This window comes from Cyprinodon variegatus, unplaced genomic scaffold (assembly GCF_000732505.1).
Source record: "Cyprinodon variegatus isolate N-32 unplaced genomic scaffold, C_variegatus-1.0 Scaffold71, whole genome shotgun sequence".
Lineage (NCBI taxonomy): Eukaryota > Metazoa > Chordata > Actinopteri > Cyprinodontiformes > Cyprinodontidae > Cyprinodon > Cyprinodon variegatus.
The window spans coordinates 1,508,399-1,521,498 of NW_015150524.1; the positions used below are offsets into that span (position 1 = coordinate 1,508,399).

Genomic DNA, 13,100 nt, shown 5'->3' on the forward strand with positions numbered 1-13,100 from the left:
CATCCATCCATCCATCCATCCATCCATCCATCCATTTTTTTATTTTGTAAAGGATATCAATACCTACAACCTCCAGAGGGGATCTTCTATCCTACAATATTTTGCAATCTTGTTGTTTTACAGAATAGATTGTTTAAAATAAATAAGTTTGAAAGCAATAGTAATTTCATACTTAGTGGTATTTGAAACGAGATTGCAAGTAATTTTGATTCAGATTACATTTTCCTGAAAATGAGGCTTGTTTTTAAGTTTTTGGCACATTTACTCAAGGTCAAATTCACTTTGGGCTTATTGGTTATTTTTATCTTATGCATTTCTTACAGTCAAGCATCAACCTTCTGGAACAAGAGGTGTTATACCATATAAAACTGAATTTCCATAAATGATCTCTGTGGGATGCCACTGGAAATACTCTTTTAAACCCTAAAACACACATCAACACTACAGATTGAGCCCATGTAAGAATAAGAAATGCTCAACAGTAATTGTATTTCTAAAAAAGACATTGTTTTACACATTTTTATGTAAATGTTGACAAAACAAACTTTACTTTCTACTTTTCTCACATTCTTTCTCTTGTGTTGATTAAATAAACAAATCTAATCTTATTCTAATTTCTCTTGCAGTCACCGTGACTGATTACAGGTGTAATTCCTTTTGAATCTCCTGATTTGTTTTATCAGCTTGAAAAATGCAACAGAAGTGATTGGCCTGTAGAGGTGTTGATGTTGGAATTGCTTATTTGTTGTTATCTGAATTTCATTTGGATATGGCAATTCATGAAAGTATTTATACTTCTAAGGCCTTTTACAGCATTACACATACAAACATGAGTATATTTTATTGGCATAGAATACTACATACACAAGGGGAAATTCTAACAGTGTACACGAGTGATATAAACCCCAATAGTGAAAGATGGTGGTGTTGAGATCAAAAGTCAGTGATGTAACCGGAACGACTGCCCTCTGAAGGCACACCCCTCTGACGGGGTTATTAAAACAGACTATTTCCTGTTCAACTTCCTGGTTTCAGGTGCCGGTGGCCGGGAGATGCCTAGACTGAAAGCTTCTCAGCTGAAATCTACGCTAAGTAGCAACAAAATCCCTCCAGAGAGGTCTGTGCTTGCTTGACTGAGTCAGACTACGTTTCCTACGATTCAGAAAGAGGTGATCGTAGTGACCGTCTTTTCTTAGAGCTAATCCAGCTCTGGTCGACCTAAATCTAACTGCCGAAGGAGCCACAGCAGTGCCCAGTTGCTGTTTGCCGAGGATCAGTTAGAAGTCGCTGACCTATGCCAGAATTTTTGTCTACCTCATCTAATTCATCCCTGAGAAAGCAGTGAGTGTTCTCACTGCATAAGGCATGGGGAGCGTTCTGGGGTTCGGTTCTTGCTCAAGTGACCGTCTAAGGCTTCATCCTGCAAATTTGCTGCTTCTCCAAGATGCAAATACCCTACTTCTTAAATGTTAAATTGTTGCCAAACTTTAAAAATGGTAAATGCTTTAGTTGAAGTGCAAACGAAGGTCTACGCACAGTCTCCCCCAGACTGTTCTGCTGTAGTTCTTCATAAAAGTGATTGAGTCAAACAATGTGTGAACACAGCAGGTAAATCTGTGCAGCATATCCTGGAAGGAGCTCTGCATACTGATGGAGGCTATTACGTGATTTCTCTTTCATTTCTGCAAACCTGGTCATTGACTGGGTTTTTAATATGCCTAAGTATGTATTGTATTAACATCTACACAAAAACAGTTATGGGGGATTTAGTAACTGATTCGATTATCAAAGCCACATTTTTGGCTTAGTTACTTTTTTGAATGTTTATCCAAATGCAATCAATCAATACGTTTCAGTTTTACTTAAAGCTTATTTTAATCAGGGCAACTCCCATTGTTAGGTTTAGTTGCGAACTAAAATAAAAATGTAGAAATTCTAATTAATTTCAATTCAATTTAGTTTATTTACATAGTGCCAATTCACAACGCCTGGATGTGCTTGACGGCGACGGTTCAATTCCTCACTTTTCTTTTCTTTTTGGTTGTTTTGCTTCTTTGCTGTTGTTTCATTCTGTGTAAGCAGAATAAAACACACCACTAAACAAGCTTTGCCTATCATACTGTAATAATCTGTTATACAGCTTGAATACTTCTAACTTTGAGTAGACGCTTTGTAGGAGCCTCTCACCTTATGTCACCTCTGCCAGAATTCAACTGTGATTGTATGTAATGATCTTAAATTGTGACCAATATCTCCTCCTTCTCTTTTCTCACAGGTGAGGAATGATCTGACGAATGAGCTGGAGAAGGCAGACATTCAGATAGCAGATACAGAAAGTTTCTCCAATGATCCCTGTGTCAATGTAAAAAAACTGAAGGTAAGTTTAGCTCTACCATTACAAACACTTTATCAACACTATTTACCATATTAAGGAGATATTAAGTATATATAAGTTTTAAACTGAAAAATATTTTTTACGTATATTTGACACTTTACCACTAAAACATCATTTGATGAGCAGATTGACACCTCAGTGGTTCAGTGCCGATGCATCTACTGTATAAGCCTGTTGCCTTGTCTCCCTAAATGTACTTCGGGTTGGAAGTTCCTGCACTGTTCTGCGGATATGACGTCAAATGCATCCATGTTAGATGGGTCCATCCTAGCAAAAAAACAAAGCGTGATAATCTAGATCAATTTTCTGTATACCCAAAAGAGACCGGCATCCAGCTCAACTCAGACACCAATGGCAACTACATGTAAGGTTAAAAAAAAAAAAAAGAACCTTGTTAAGTACAACGCGAGCTACGAGAAACGAGCAGAACAGTGCTACAGCTCTGTGTATTGGCCACAGCTGGCAGTATCATTATAAACTTTATAATACCTCTTTAAAGGGGTCAAAGAATGATTATATAGGGTATTTGGTGCTGGTCCTTAAGGTCTCTGATTAGGGTGTGTAACGTTGGTTGGGCTGAAAATGGCATATTTGCTGTTCCTTGCGCCCTAATGCAAACCTGGTTAGAAGCCCTAGAATGAAACGACAGGTTTTCTTTCTCATGAATATTTAGATGAGCTTTGTGCTGATTGGTTGGTTTACAATGAGCGAAGCTGCTGAGCAAAGACTTTTCATACTTTTATTACTTTTCATAACTAAAAAAAATGTCCAATTCGAATTTCTAAATCGTCATGGATTTTGGTAAAGCAGTACCGAGCCGTGAGCTCTGGGCTGGTCCGGAAACTGTGGCAGAAGGGGGGAGAGAGCCAGCATCAAACTTTGCAGGGTTCTTCTTATAAACAAAAATAACCCATGCCTGTCAAGTCTTCGGATCCTTGGGAAGACTGTAAAAATGTTCCACTTTCTCCGTGCAGCCTGGAACACTGCATTTACAGTATGCCTATGGTTCTGGCTCCTTTTCAATAGAGAAACTGCCTGCTTTGTAATTCTTGTAGAAGTGAACCCAACTGTAGGCTAAACAGCTAAACTGGTGTCTTACATCTACCTCTATTCATGTTCTTGGGCCAGTGAGCCAGTGGGCTGGTCTGTATGTCAATTACGGGGCGTGACAAAAGTACAGGTCAGAACCAAATAAGGCAACATCCCTGAATTGACGTCAATTCAGTGTTTCCTTTGAATTTGCACGTTTTATTGTGGAAGTTTAGAACTGTGAGATTTGCAGAGAACAGAGGTGTCAATGGGGTTTGAACTTCTCTATACGTCCATTTCACCCACTGAACTATCGTTATTCATCTTGATAGCATTAGCTATTTTATTAGATCAGAGTTGTTTCACATTCAGGATTTTGACATGATTAATCTGAAGTTTTAACTAAAAAGTAATTAGCTTTAAAGGGGTTAATTAGCTCTTATTATAACATGGATAACCTCTTACACTATATTTACTTTTGGGTGTAAAAGAATAAATGCTGCTGCAAATGGCATTGAAATAAACAGCTCTATTCAACAGTATTTTGGAATATTAGAAGAGTCAGAATGTCACTATTGAAGAAGAATAAGTTACATTGAGAATGTATCATTTTGAGCAAACTGGTCTTGTCTGAACATTAAATGCATGTAATGATGGCATTTGGTCTGATTCAGTGTTTAGTGATCATATAAAATGGAATCTGTTTCTTAAAGCATGACATTTTCAGCTCATATCACCACCTTAAGCTACGTAAAAAAAAATGCAGATCACGATGTTACCACAGAATCTTTGGCAGAATGTTGGCAAGTAGTGGCCTTGAACCTCTGACATTTCAAAAGTGGGATTATCACTCAGCATACTACAGTGCATTAATTTCTCAATCCTAGCTGTGTAATGTATTATGTTTTTTTTTTTTTTTTTTTTTCAGTTGTTAGGATGGATAGGAGACCCTCAGCATATCCAGAAATAGAGCACTCTGTAATGGTTCAGCTGAAATATTTAAAATACAGACACAGAAAGCTGCTGAGGGGAATTGCAGGCATCCTCCATATTCCTCTTTTTTTTCAAATTCTGTGCTTCACATTTATTTCATCTTTTTAGTTTTCTTGCATTATAAAGAAACAAAAAAGAAAACACTAGTAAAACAAAAACAAAAAAGTAACCAGTAATTTTTAATTTGTTATTCAGAGCATAAAATATCAGTAATTGCTTTTTATATTCTCTGTTTTCTCTATTCTTGTGACTGATGACTAGTTTGGACACTTGCCTTTAAAGTGTAGATCCATATTTTTAAACAGAAGATTGTACATTTACTTATTATCTATACCTTAACTGTATATATTGGTATTAAAATATGGTGATATCCATTATAGTTCCAGCCAATGGATTTTTCTGATTTCATCTCTCCAGATCTCTCTCTGGGATTGCATGTTCTCCATCTGCATGTTTGAGTTTCCTCCAAGCGCCCTGGTTTCTCTACTCTTTATAAACTGACTTGGGAAAGGAATATGTGTGAATGTGGGTTTGCTCTGCTGGAAATCTAGCCGGACTGCTAATCCAACCTTGTTCGTCTTTAATTTTTCCTTAAAGACCGCTGGATTAAGCTCTTCTAGATGACTAGCTAGCATTCAAGTTCACACTAGCCACTACTTGTTTTGAAAAGATGTGCTTAGTTTATGCTTCTTTACAGTGTTATAATAGTATAATTCTTCCGATTTCCAATAGATGCCAGAAAACCTATAAAGATGTATAGAAGGAAGAAGTTGGGTTTTTTGGAAGAAGTGCCATTTGACCAGTGACTGACCTGTGAACCAACCAGGTTGACTGAGGACATACAGGACATACATACCTCCATTGTTAAGTGCACTTAAAGATTAAGGCAGAATAACAAAGCTATTAGGCAGTTACATGTAAACCTTAGAGCTGACATGGCTAAAACTACTAAAACACTGCTTCTTCTTGCTAGAGTTTAATAATCAGTGGTAACAAGAAGAATTATTTACAGAAGTAGAACACCTTCACAAGGAAGCCTCCGTTATTCTAGCTTTATGTACTTGCTGTTCTGTAAGGCACCTACTTTCTGTCTGCTCTTAAACCTTCATTCTAATGCAGTGGTGCATATCCTGTTTAATAGTAGAGCACCACGACCTTTTCTCTAGTGACACAGTTAACATGGAGGTTGAATCCAGGCTATTGTACAGATACTGCTCACCAACACGATAACAATTTCTTATTTTCCCATGTATTCAAGCATAAAGAGAAGTGTACAATCTAGCATTAAGGAGATTAAGTATATTATGAGAAATATCAATACCCATTTATTTCTTTCAAGTGTGTATAATATTTTAAGGGACAGTTGTACTTAATAGTGTGTTTATGATCAGGGTGCGCAATTAACAGAGTGTAGTTGTGCAGGGGGAATTTACATTATATTAGCTGTGGTGTAACACGCATCCATTTTCTGACGCCGCGACCCCAGCAGGGCTGAGCTGTCAATGGAAAAGAGGCGGGGTACACCTTGGACAGGTCGCTAGTCTATCACAGGGCAACACAGAGACAAACATGACAAACAAGGATTCGCTCACACACTCACACTTAAGGAGAATTTAGAGAAGCCAATTAACCTAACAGTCGTGTATTTGGACTGTGGGAGGAAGCAGGAATACTGTACCTGGAGAGAACTTACACATGCTATTTGCTACACAGAGCATGCAATCTCTAGGCAGAAAGACACCGGGCCGGGAATTGAACCGGGAACCTTCTTGCTGCAGGGCAGCAGTGCTACCCACTGCGCCACTAAATTGGAAGATCAACTTCACATTTCTGTGCTTTCCTACTGAGAGAAGGAAGGTATTTGCCAAATGACTTCATAAATTTTAGCCTTTTTCAGCTACCAGATGGGTGAATATCTGTAAGTACAGACAGCCTGTTGGAGCTTGAGATTGCTATTAGTTCAGTGCTAAGATTTTCAAGAAGCAGGTGCATCCTTTTTTTCCCCACTCTACTGCAGTGCTTTTATGTTGAACTTTTAAAAGGTCTCAAAAACTGGTGCAACCTTAGCTTCACTAGTGATCAGTATTACATGTATAGTGCAGTCATTTTAGGTTATTATTTATTTATTTATGGTTGTTTTTTGCCAAGGCATGTCAGGAATCATGCTATCAAAAACAGGGTCTTCTTATCACAGATGCTGGTTCCAACCCAAGTGCTTTTAGACCTTCCCCTCTAAATAAAGATACTAGGTAACTGATACCCTGCCAATATAAATGAATGGTTGTTTCATTACGTAAGAAATATAAGATAAATTACACTTTACTTTCTTTAGCCGTCTTGCAATACACAAAAGGGCAAATGTCCATAAAAAATATTTGAATGTAACATGTATTACCAATTTAAACAGTTAATTTCCCTGAGGACAACTGAGATGGTGACATATTGCATTGCAGCACATCCACTATTTCAGATAGAATTTTGTTTTCTATAATTTTTACAAGTAACACAGAAAGGAATCACTACCTTGCTCTCATATCTGTATTTTTTTATTTCTTCATAAGGCCCAGCATGACCATAATATTGAGATATAGTAAATATTTGTTGGAGGTTCTTAGATCTACAGACACCTAGAATAGGCTTAGAACAAATGATTACACTCTTGCAAAATCAAAAAAGTTTAATCATTTTATAAAGTATAAAAAAAAAATGTAAGGCACCTATGCTAGCCCAAATAGTCCAAAGACAGAGCAACAGTCTCACTCTGGAGGCACTGGACAGCTTAAAGGACCTATTGACTCTGTTCTAGTTATATATGCCTGCAGGTTAAGAAGTATATTTAAGCTGAGATTTGTTTTAAAAGCAGCTGCTCTAATAATTTGTAGCCATAGCTTTGTAATAACCGTTCCATATTCCCATCTCCCAGAGTAAATATTTGGTAGTTTTTGCTCATCATGTCAGTGTTATCATTTTAAAATGCGGCTCTTATTGTTTGTAGAAACAACACAGCTTTTAATGGACTTTTCCTCAAGCTCACAAAAGACCCATCAATATTACAATATTTATGCGTTTGTGTTTAATAAGCCTTAAAGGCCTGATTGTGCACAAGACCTGAAATATTACTCAACTCACAATCACAAATTAATCACATTCATAAAGATACAAATAACCATGTCAAGGATGAAGCAGTCAAGGCTGCCCTTAACTCTACCCTCTCTGGGAACAGTAATTGTTACAGTTATATAAATGCTTGAGCAATGAGGGTAATTTGGAGCCCTTCGGTGCCAGAGTCTATCTGTAATGCTCTAATACAACACACTCACTCATGCCCTTGCCTACAACTATGCACGCATTTCTATTTGTTAGCAGACAGGCTTGGGTTTTCACTCAGCCTGTGGCTCTTGGCTATCACTGGAGTCATTTGGGTTAAGTGCCTTTCCTTCAGGGAAGAGCAGCACTGTTGAGTTGCCACTGGCATATGTCTTTCCCACACATCTACATAGATACACAAAATAATGCAAAGCACAGCGTGGCCGTACCCAGGACTGTTACCTGATCTTTGTTAATTTAAAAAAACACTTTATGTAAATTGTTATGCAACTTGCTCTGTGAAGACATTTTTTGGCTCCTATGAGAAACCACCAGAGATCTGGTGAAATTAAGATGACAGTGATTAGCTGCACCCTCTGATCCAACGATGTTCAACATATGGTGGACCACAGCCTAAGGGATAACCTAATGAACTGTATTTGTAATTGTTTCCTTTTATCCAGACTCACAGGAGTGGGTACGTCATCGGTTAACTGAATTTGTTGCTACTGCATCTTCTTTTATTTCTTTCAAAATCACATACAAATTTTTTTTTAAACAAACTTGGGTTTTTTTTTTATCTGTATTTGATGATGTCAGAAAGATTTGTTTTTACATTTATTTAAAAACATCATGCCTTTTTTTCCCCTTTAGCAGATTATAAGATTTCTAAATCTGTTTTAGATTTCTTAAACAATATTTCAGGATCTAAATTCATTTGAAAGACTTGCAAAATAATTTAGTTTTTCTTCTTTCAGTCACTTAATGGAAACCTAAGCTTCGTTATCATCTGCACAGGAATGAAAACATTCCAGTATCTGACCTCTTTGAGTTTGGCACATCTGATGCAGCCTTGTATAGATTTGCATTCATCAGATCTGTGTCAGTATAATTTGATTCACTCTTGTGCAATTTTGGATTATATGCAGGCATTTCAGCTGCATTTGATCAAGACTGTGTGTGCATATTTATGTGCTATACATAAGCACATGCTCACTAAAAGGCAGAGCCAGACCTTTTTTCCTCCAACCTGGAACAAGCAGAATTTTCACCAGGGAATCTAAATCATTTACCAACTCATTCAAAGGGCCATGTTGTGCTCTGACTCCCTGAGCAAATTTCTGTTCTATAGCCCGGCTTAAGCAGTTCAATGCACTGAAGTGATCTTTATTATTAATGAAGTGTGCAAAATGATATGGCTTCATTCTCTGGACTAGTGGTTTCTCATTCTGATAAATATAACCTTAAATCCTTTGTTGCTATGAAAGAAAAAAGGTCACTAGACTGAGTTAATTATTTTTACCAGATTTTAATGTAATATTGGCTTCATAGAAAAAAATACTGATGCCAAAAATGAACCAGGACTTTGTTAATTCATTCTTTTTTCTGCCTTTGTACTTAACAAATTAAATACCTTTAACTGGATTTAAAAATGATTCATATTATTAAGATAAATGTTCATAACAAGTTTAAAACAGGACTCAATACATATGGCTACAGTCTTTTCTAAATTCAAGCCTACCTGGTTTTTCTATCCTTAAAATGGAGTGGCTGATTGATGTGCAGAGTTTATATTAATAAGATTATCTCATATTTGATATAACTATTTGATTGTTGATTGTTAATTATGGTTTGCAAAACCTTATTAAAAAGTTGTTGGTTTTTTTGTTTGATCAATGTAGTCCTTAACCCACTAAAGCATTTTAAAGTAACAGAAAATATAAATGAAAATTTGAAAACACAGGTATTAAAAATAAAAATTGATACCAGCTTGTGAAGATAAGAGAAATAAAAATCTATTCTATTAATCTTTTAAATCTATTGTTATGTTTTTCTTTCCTCAGGACAACGACGTGAGAATCATCATTGGGCAATTTGATGAGCATTTGGCCTCTAAAGTCTTCTGTTGTGTAAGTCAGCCATACATAAAGAACTAATAACAGGAGGGAAATATTGGGAAAGAGAGGGTCTAAGTACTATTTACAAAAGAGAAGTGCTTCCAATCTCAAAGGCTAAAAACAAACGTATTTATGGCATTGGATATATGTTTTATGTAGAGTGAAAAATGTATAGTCTTTGACTTTCCTAGCAGTTACCTTTCAGGAAGGAGGGGACTTGTGGGTCAGATGCCGATTATTAAGGATGTTTTGGTAGAAGCTGTCAACGACTGATTGTTATGAAAAAAATAATATAGAGGAAAGTTTAATAAAAAAAGTTTGAATACGTTTAATTTTTTTTACTCTACCACACAAATCAGCTGTTTCTTAGGTTATGATTACGTCGCTATTACCGAGCAAATCTAAGTGACTAATAACAGAAAAAAGCTTAATCTATTTTTTCAAATATTGAAGAAACTGCTCTTTGCAGAAACCCACATACCAGAAAATATTTACATTAGTATGCAAACCTCAACAACACAGAATAAGCTGATGCACGTTTAAGGAAACAAAGATGCTTAGGTTATTGACCACCTTATTAGTGAAATACTGTATCTAAACCGGGTCTGGTTTTCTGACTTAAACTGAAAGAAGTTCCGGTCAACAAAATATGGAAATACTTTGATTGTTTGTTTTTTTTTTTTTTTTTTTTTTTTTTTCCAAGGCGTACAACTTGAATATGTATGGCAGCAAATACCAATGGATAATCCCAGGCTGGTACCAACGACACTGGTGGGAGCAGGCGAACAGCACCAACTGCACTTCCAAGAAGCTCCTAACAGCAATGGAGGGATACATCAGTGTGGACTTTGAGCCGCTCAGTTCTCGGCCTGTAAAGGGCATCTCTGGCAGAGTGAGTCACACACTTATTAAAATGATAAGTTATTTAGGAGGATTGTGTTGGCCTGTAACGCTAACAGGTTACTATGTTAGAAATAGTCGAAGAAATATGTTAACAATTAAAATGGAAACTTTCTTGAACTAAAACATTGGTCCTATGATGACACCTGCAAGTGTTTTATCAAAATTTAGTTTTGTTTAAAGCTTTTTTCTAAATAAATTTAGGTCTACATCTATCCTCTGAGAAAATGTTTTAAGGGTTATGATTTTAGCATAGATTCACAGACCTTCTATTCCACAGCTGGCTTCTTGTTACTGTCGGGTACACCCAAGTGAGCCATGACATGTAATCTCTCTAGAAAGTCCTAGGTCTGTCCTGAAACTTCCCTTAGGGCAATTCTCATGGGGAGGATTGTTGATTTTATAAAATCTAAATTACTTCATTGACTGTGGGTTATTTTGATGTTTGACAAGAAAAAATAATTTTCGCTCCCTATCCCAAACGGTGAAGTTAAATACAGTATATACTGAGCACTGGTTAGTGTTACTGTAGCTGCTTTGCTGTATTCCAGATTTTATTCTCCTATGGCCTAAGTGAGGATTAATTAAGATATTAAAAGCCTCACCTTTTAACTTAACACTCTATTAACAGACAGAGTCTGTTAGACGGATGCAACATCACTGAAGCGTCACTGAATATGCAGCCCAATCTGCCTTTTAACCTCCTGCTCCATCTGCCTTCTCTGGTAAACAAGATCCTGAGACACTAAACTCTTCCAACCAGAGCATTAGATCGTTCCCAACCAGAAGTTGGCAAGCTACCCTTTTCCAGTGCAGAGAGCGGAAAATATACGCTCAGCTCCAAGCCACTCCGATGCTCACCAGAGCTTTTTTACGAGGCAGACATCAGAACATGGACCAAGCAATGAATAAAAATAACCACCAACACCCAGAAAATTGAGATTTTATACGTAGACATTGCGACTATAAAAGTTAAGTTCAGTCATTTTGACTGTGTCTCTTTTCTAACACCTAAGATGAGACTTTCAGTCTCTAAATTAAAGTCATCACTTTTTTTATTTTAGTGTGTAGTTACTTCAACTTGTTTTTTCATTATTATTTTTTCTTTTATCTACATTCACTTAATGCTAATTTTTTTCATGTAACCACTGTAATTGTGCCAACAGCTTAGGTGTTAAGAAAAAGGAAGGAGATGAATGTACATTTTCTCAGATTTATCTTGCCTTTCACTTGCCTTTCAGACCCCAAAGGAATATGAGAAGGAATATTACAGGGAGCTTCAACAGAAAGGTGTGGAGGCAAGCAAGTTTCACGGCTTTGCTTATGATGGGATCTGGGTAATCGCAAAGACCTTGACCCGAGTGATGGAAGTGCTCCGGACAAAACAAGGACAAAATATGTACCACAACTTCACAGTTGATGATCGGGAAGTGGGGAAAATGGTGCTTGATGTCATGAACGAAACAAACTTCTATGGAGTTACAGTAAGTCATTAAAATTATTTTGAGCTACATTACCTAAAAGTACTTCAAACTGTAAATAATCAGTTTCCTCTCCATTTAAAAAAACCACCTGCTGTTATCATATAAAAACGCACAGTTTATTTCATCTGTTGGGGGGAAATGTTACGAAAAACAGTCAGAGACATGGACCACAGCTTTGAAAAACAGTAATCTTGTTTGCAGAGGGTATCCTTGCATCTGAAAAAGCGTAAGGTTATCTCATTCAGATCTGCACACTCTCGTTCGTGCAATTACGATTGATTCAAACTGCCATGGCAAAAGTTTTTAGTGGACTGTTTGGTTGTGTTTGGTTGTGTACTGTATGTGTGTTCTAGGATATTTCCTGATTTCTTCTAGCCACACAAGGCCACGATGCTTCTGGCCTTGATAGCCAGAAGGCATGCTGCCGGGTGGTAACATAAGTTTTTGAAATTACAATTTTATGAGATCACATCAAACTGTAACTGTAAATAGTAAAAGCAAAGAAAACAATTAACTGCTTGGAAATTTTCATAGGCTAAAAATAGAAAAGCACTTGGCTTTAGTAAAATAGATAGAGGCATGATGTGTTATGTTTTCCTCTTGATAAAATGTTGTTGTAGTCCAACCATGTTTAAGTCCAACCATTCATCATTTTTAAATTTTGGGCATTTCTGGAAGCTCCACCCTCTTCCCTTTTTTGTTTTTCATTTTTAGGCAAAAAATGAGATGCCTTTGTTGTCAAATTTACCATAGATTTAAGAAAAAAATTTCTTTGTCTTCTAATCCACAATGAAAAAACAGCACATACTTAAAAACCTTGTTGATCCATCTTTCATTTTGTCGCTGTTAAGTTGTTCTTTAGCTCTGTATAGATTTTATAATAGCCAAAATTCTTTTTTGGATGTTAAAAGATGCTGAGACCACTAACCTGACAACAGCCAGATGCATGTCTCGCTCCGTGAGCGGAGCTAGGCGGAGTGAGACATGCATCTGGCTGTTGTCAGGTTAGTGGTCTCAGCATCTTTTAACATCCAAAAAAGAATTTTGGCTATTATAAAATCTATACAGAGCTAAAGAACAACTTAACAGCGACAA

The 13,100-nt window shown here is 36.7% G+C and overlaps 1 protein-coding gene across 1 annotated transcript in view; it reads left to right on the top strand.

The window, feature by feature from the left end:
• Positions 1-13,100, top strand: part of gabbr2 (gamma-aminobutyric acid (GABA) B receptor, 2) — a 253,592-nt gene that overhangs the window by 122,648 nt on the left and 117,844 nt on the right. The window contains exons 4-7 of the mRNA XM_015372408.1: positions 2,276-2,377; positions 9,568-9,633; positions 10,325-10,513; positions 11,763-12,005. Of these exons, the coding sequence (XP_015227894.1) occupies positions 2,276-2,377; positions 9,568-9,633; positions 10,325-10,513; positions 11,763-12,005 (600 nt within the window). The remainder of the gene's footprint in view (positions 1-2,275; positions 2,378-9,567; positions 9,634-10,324; positions 10,514-11,762; positions 12,006-13,100) is intronic.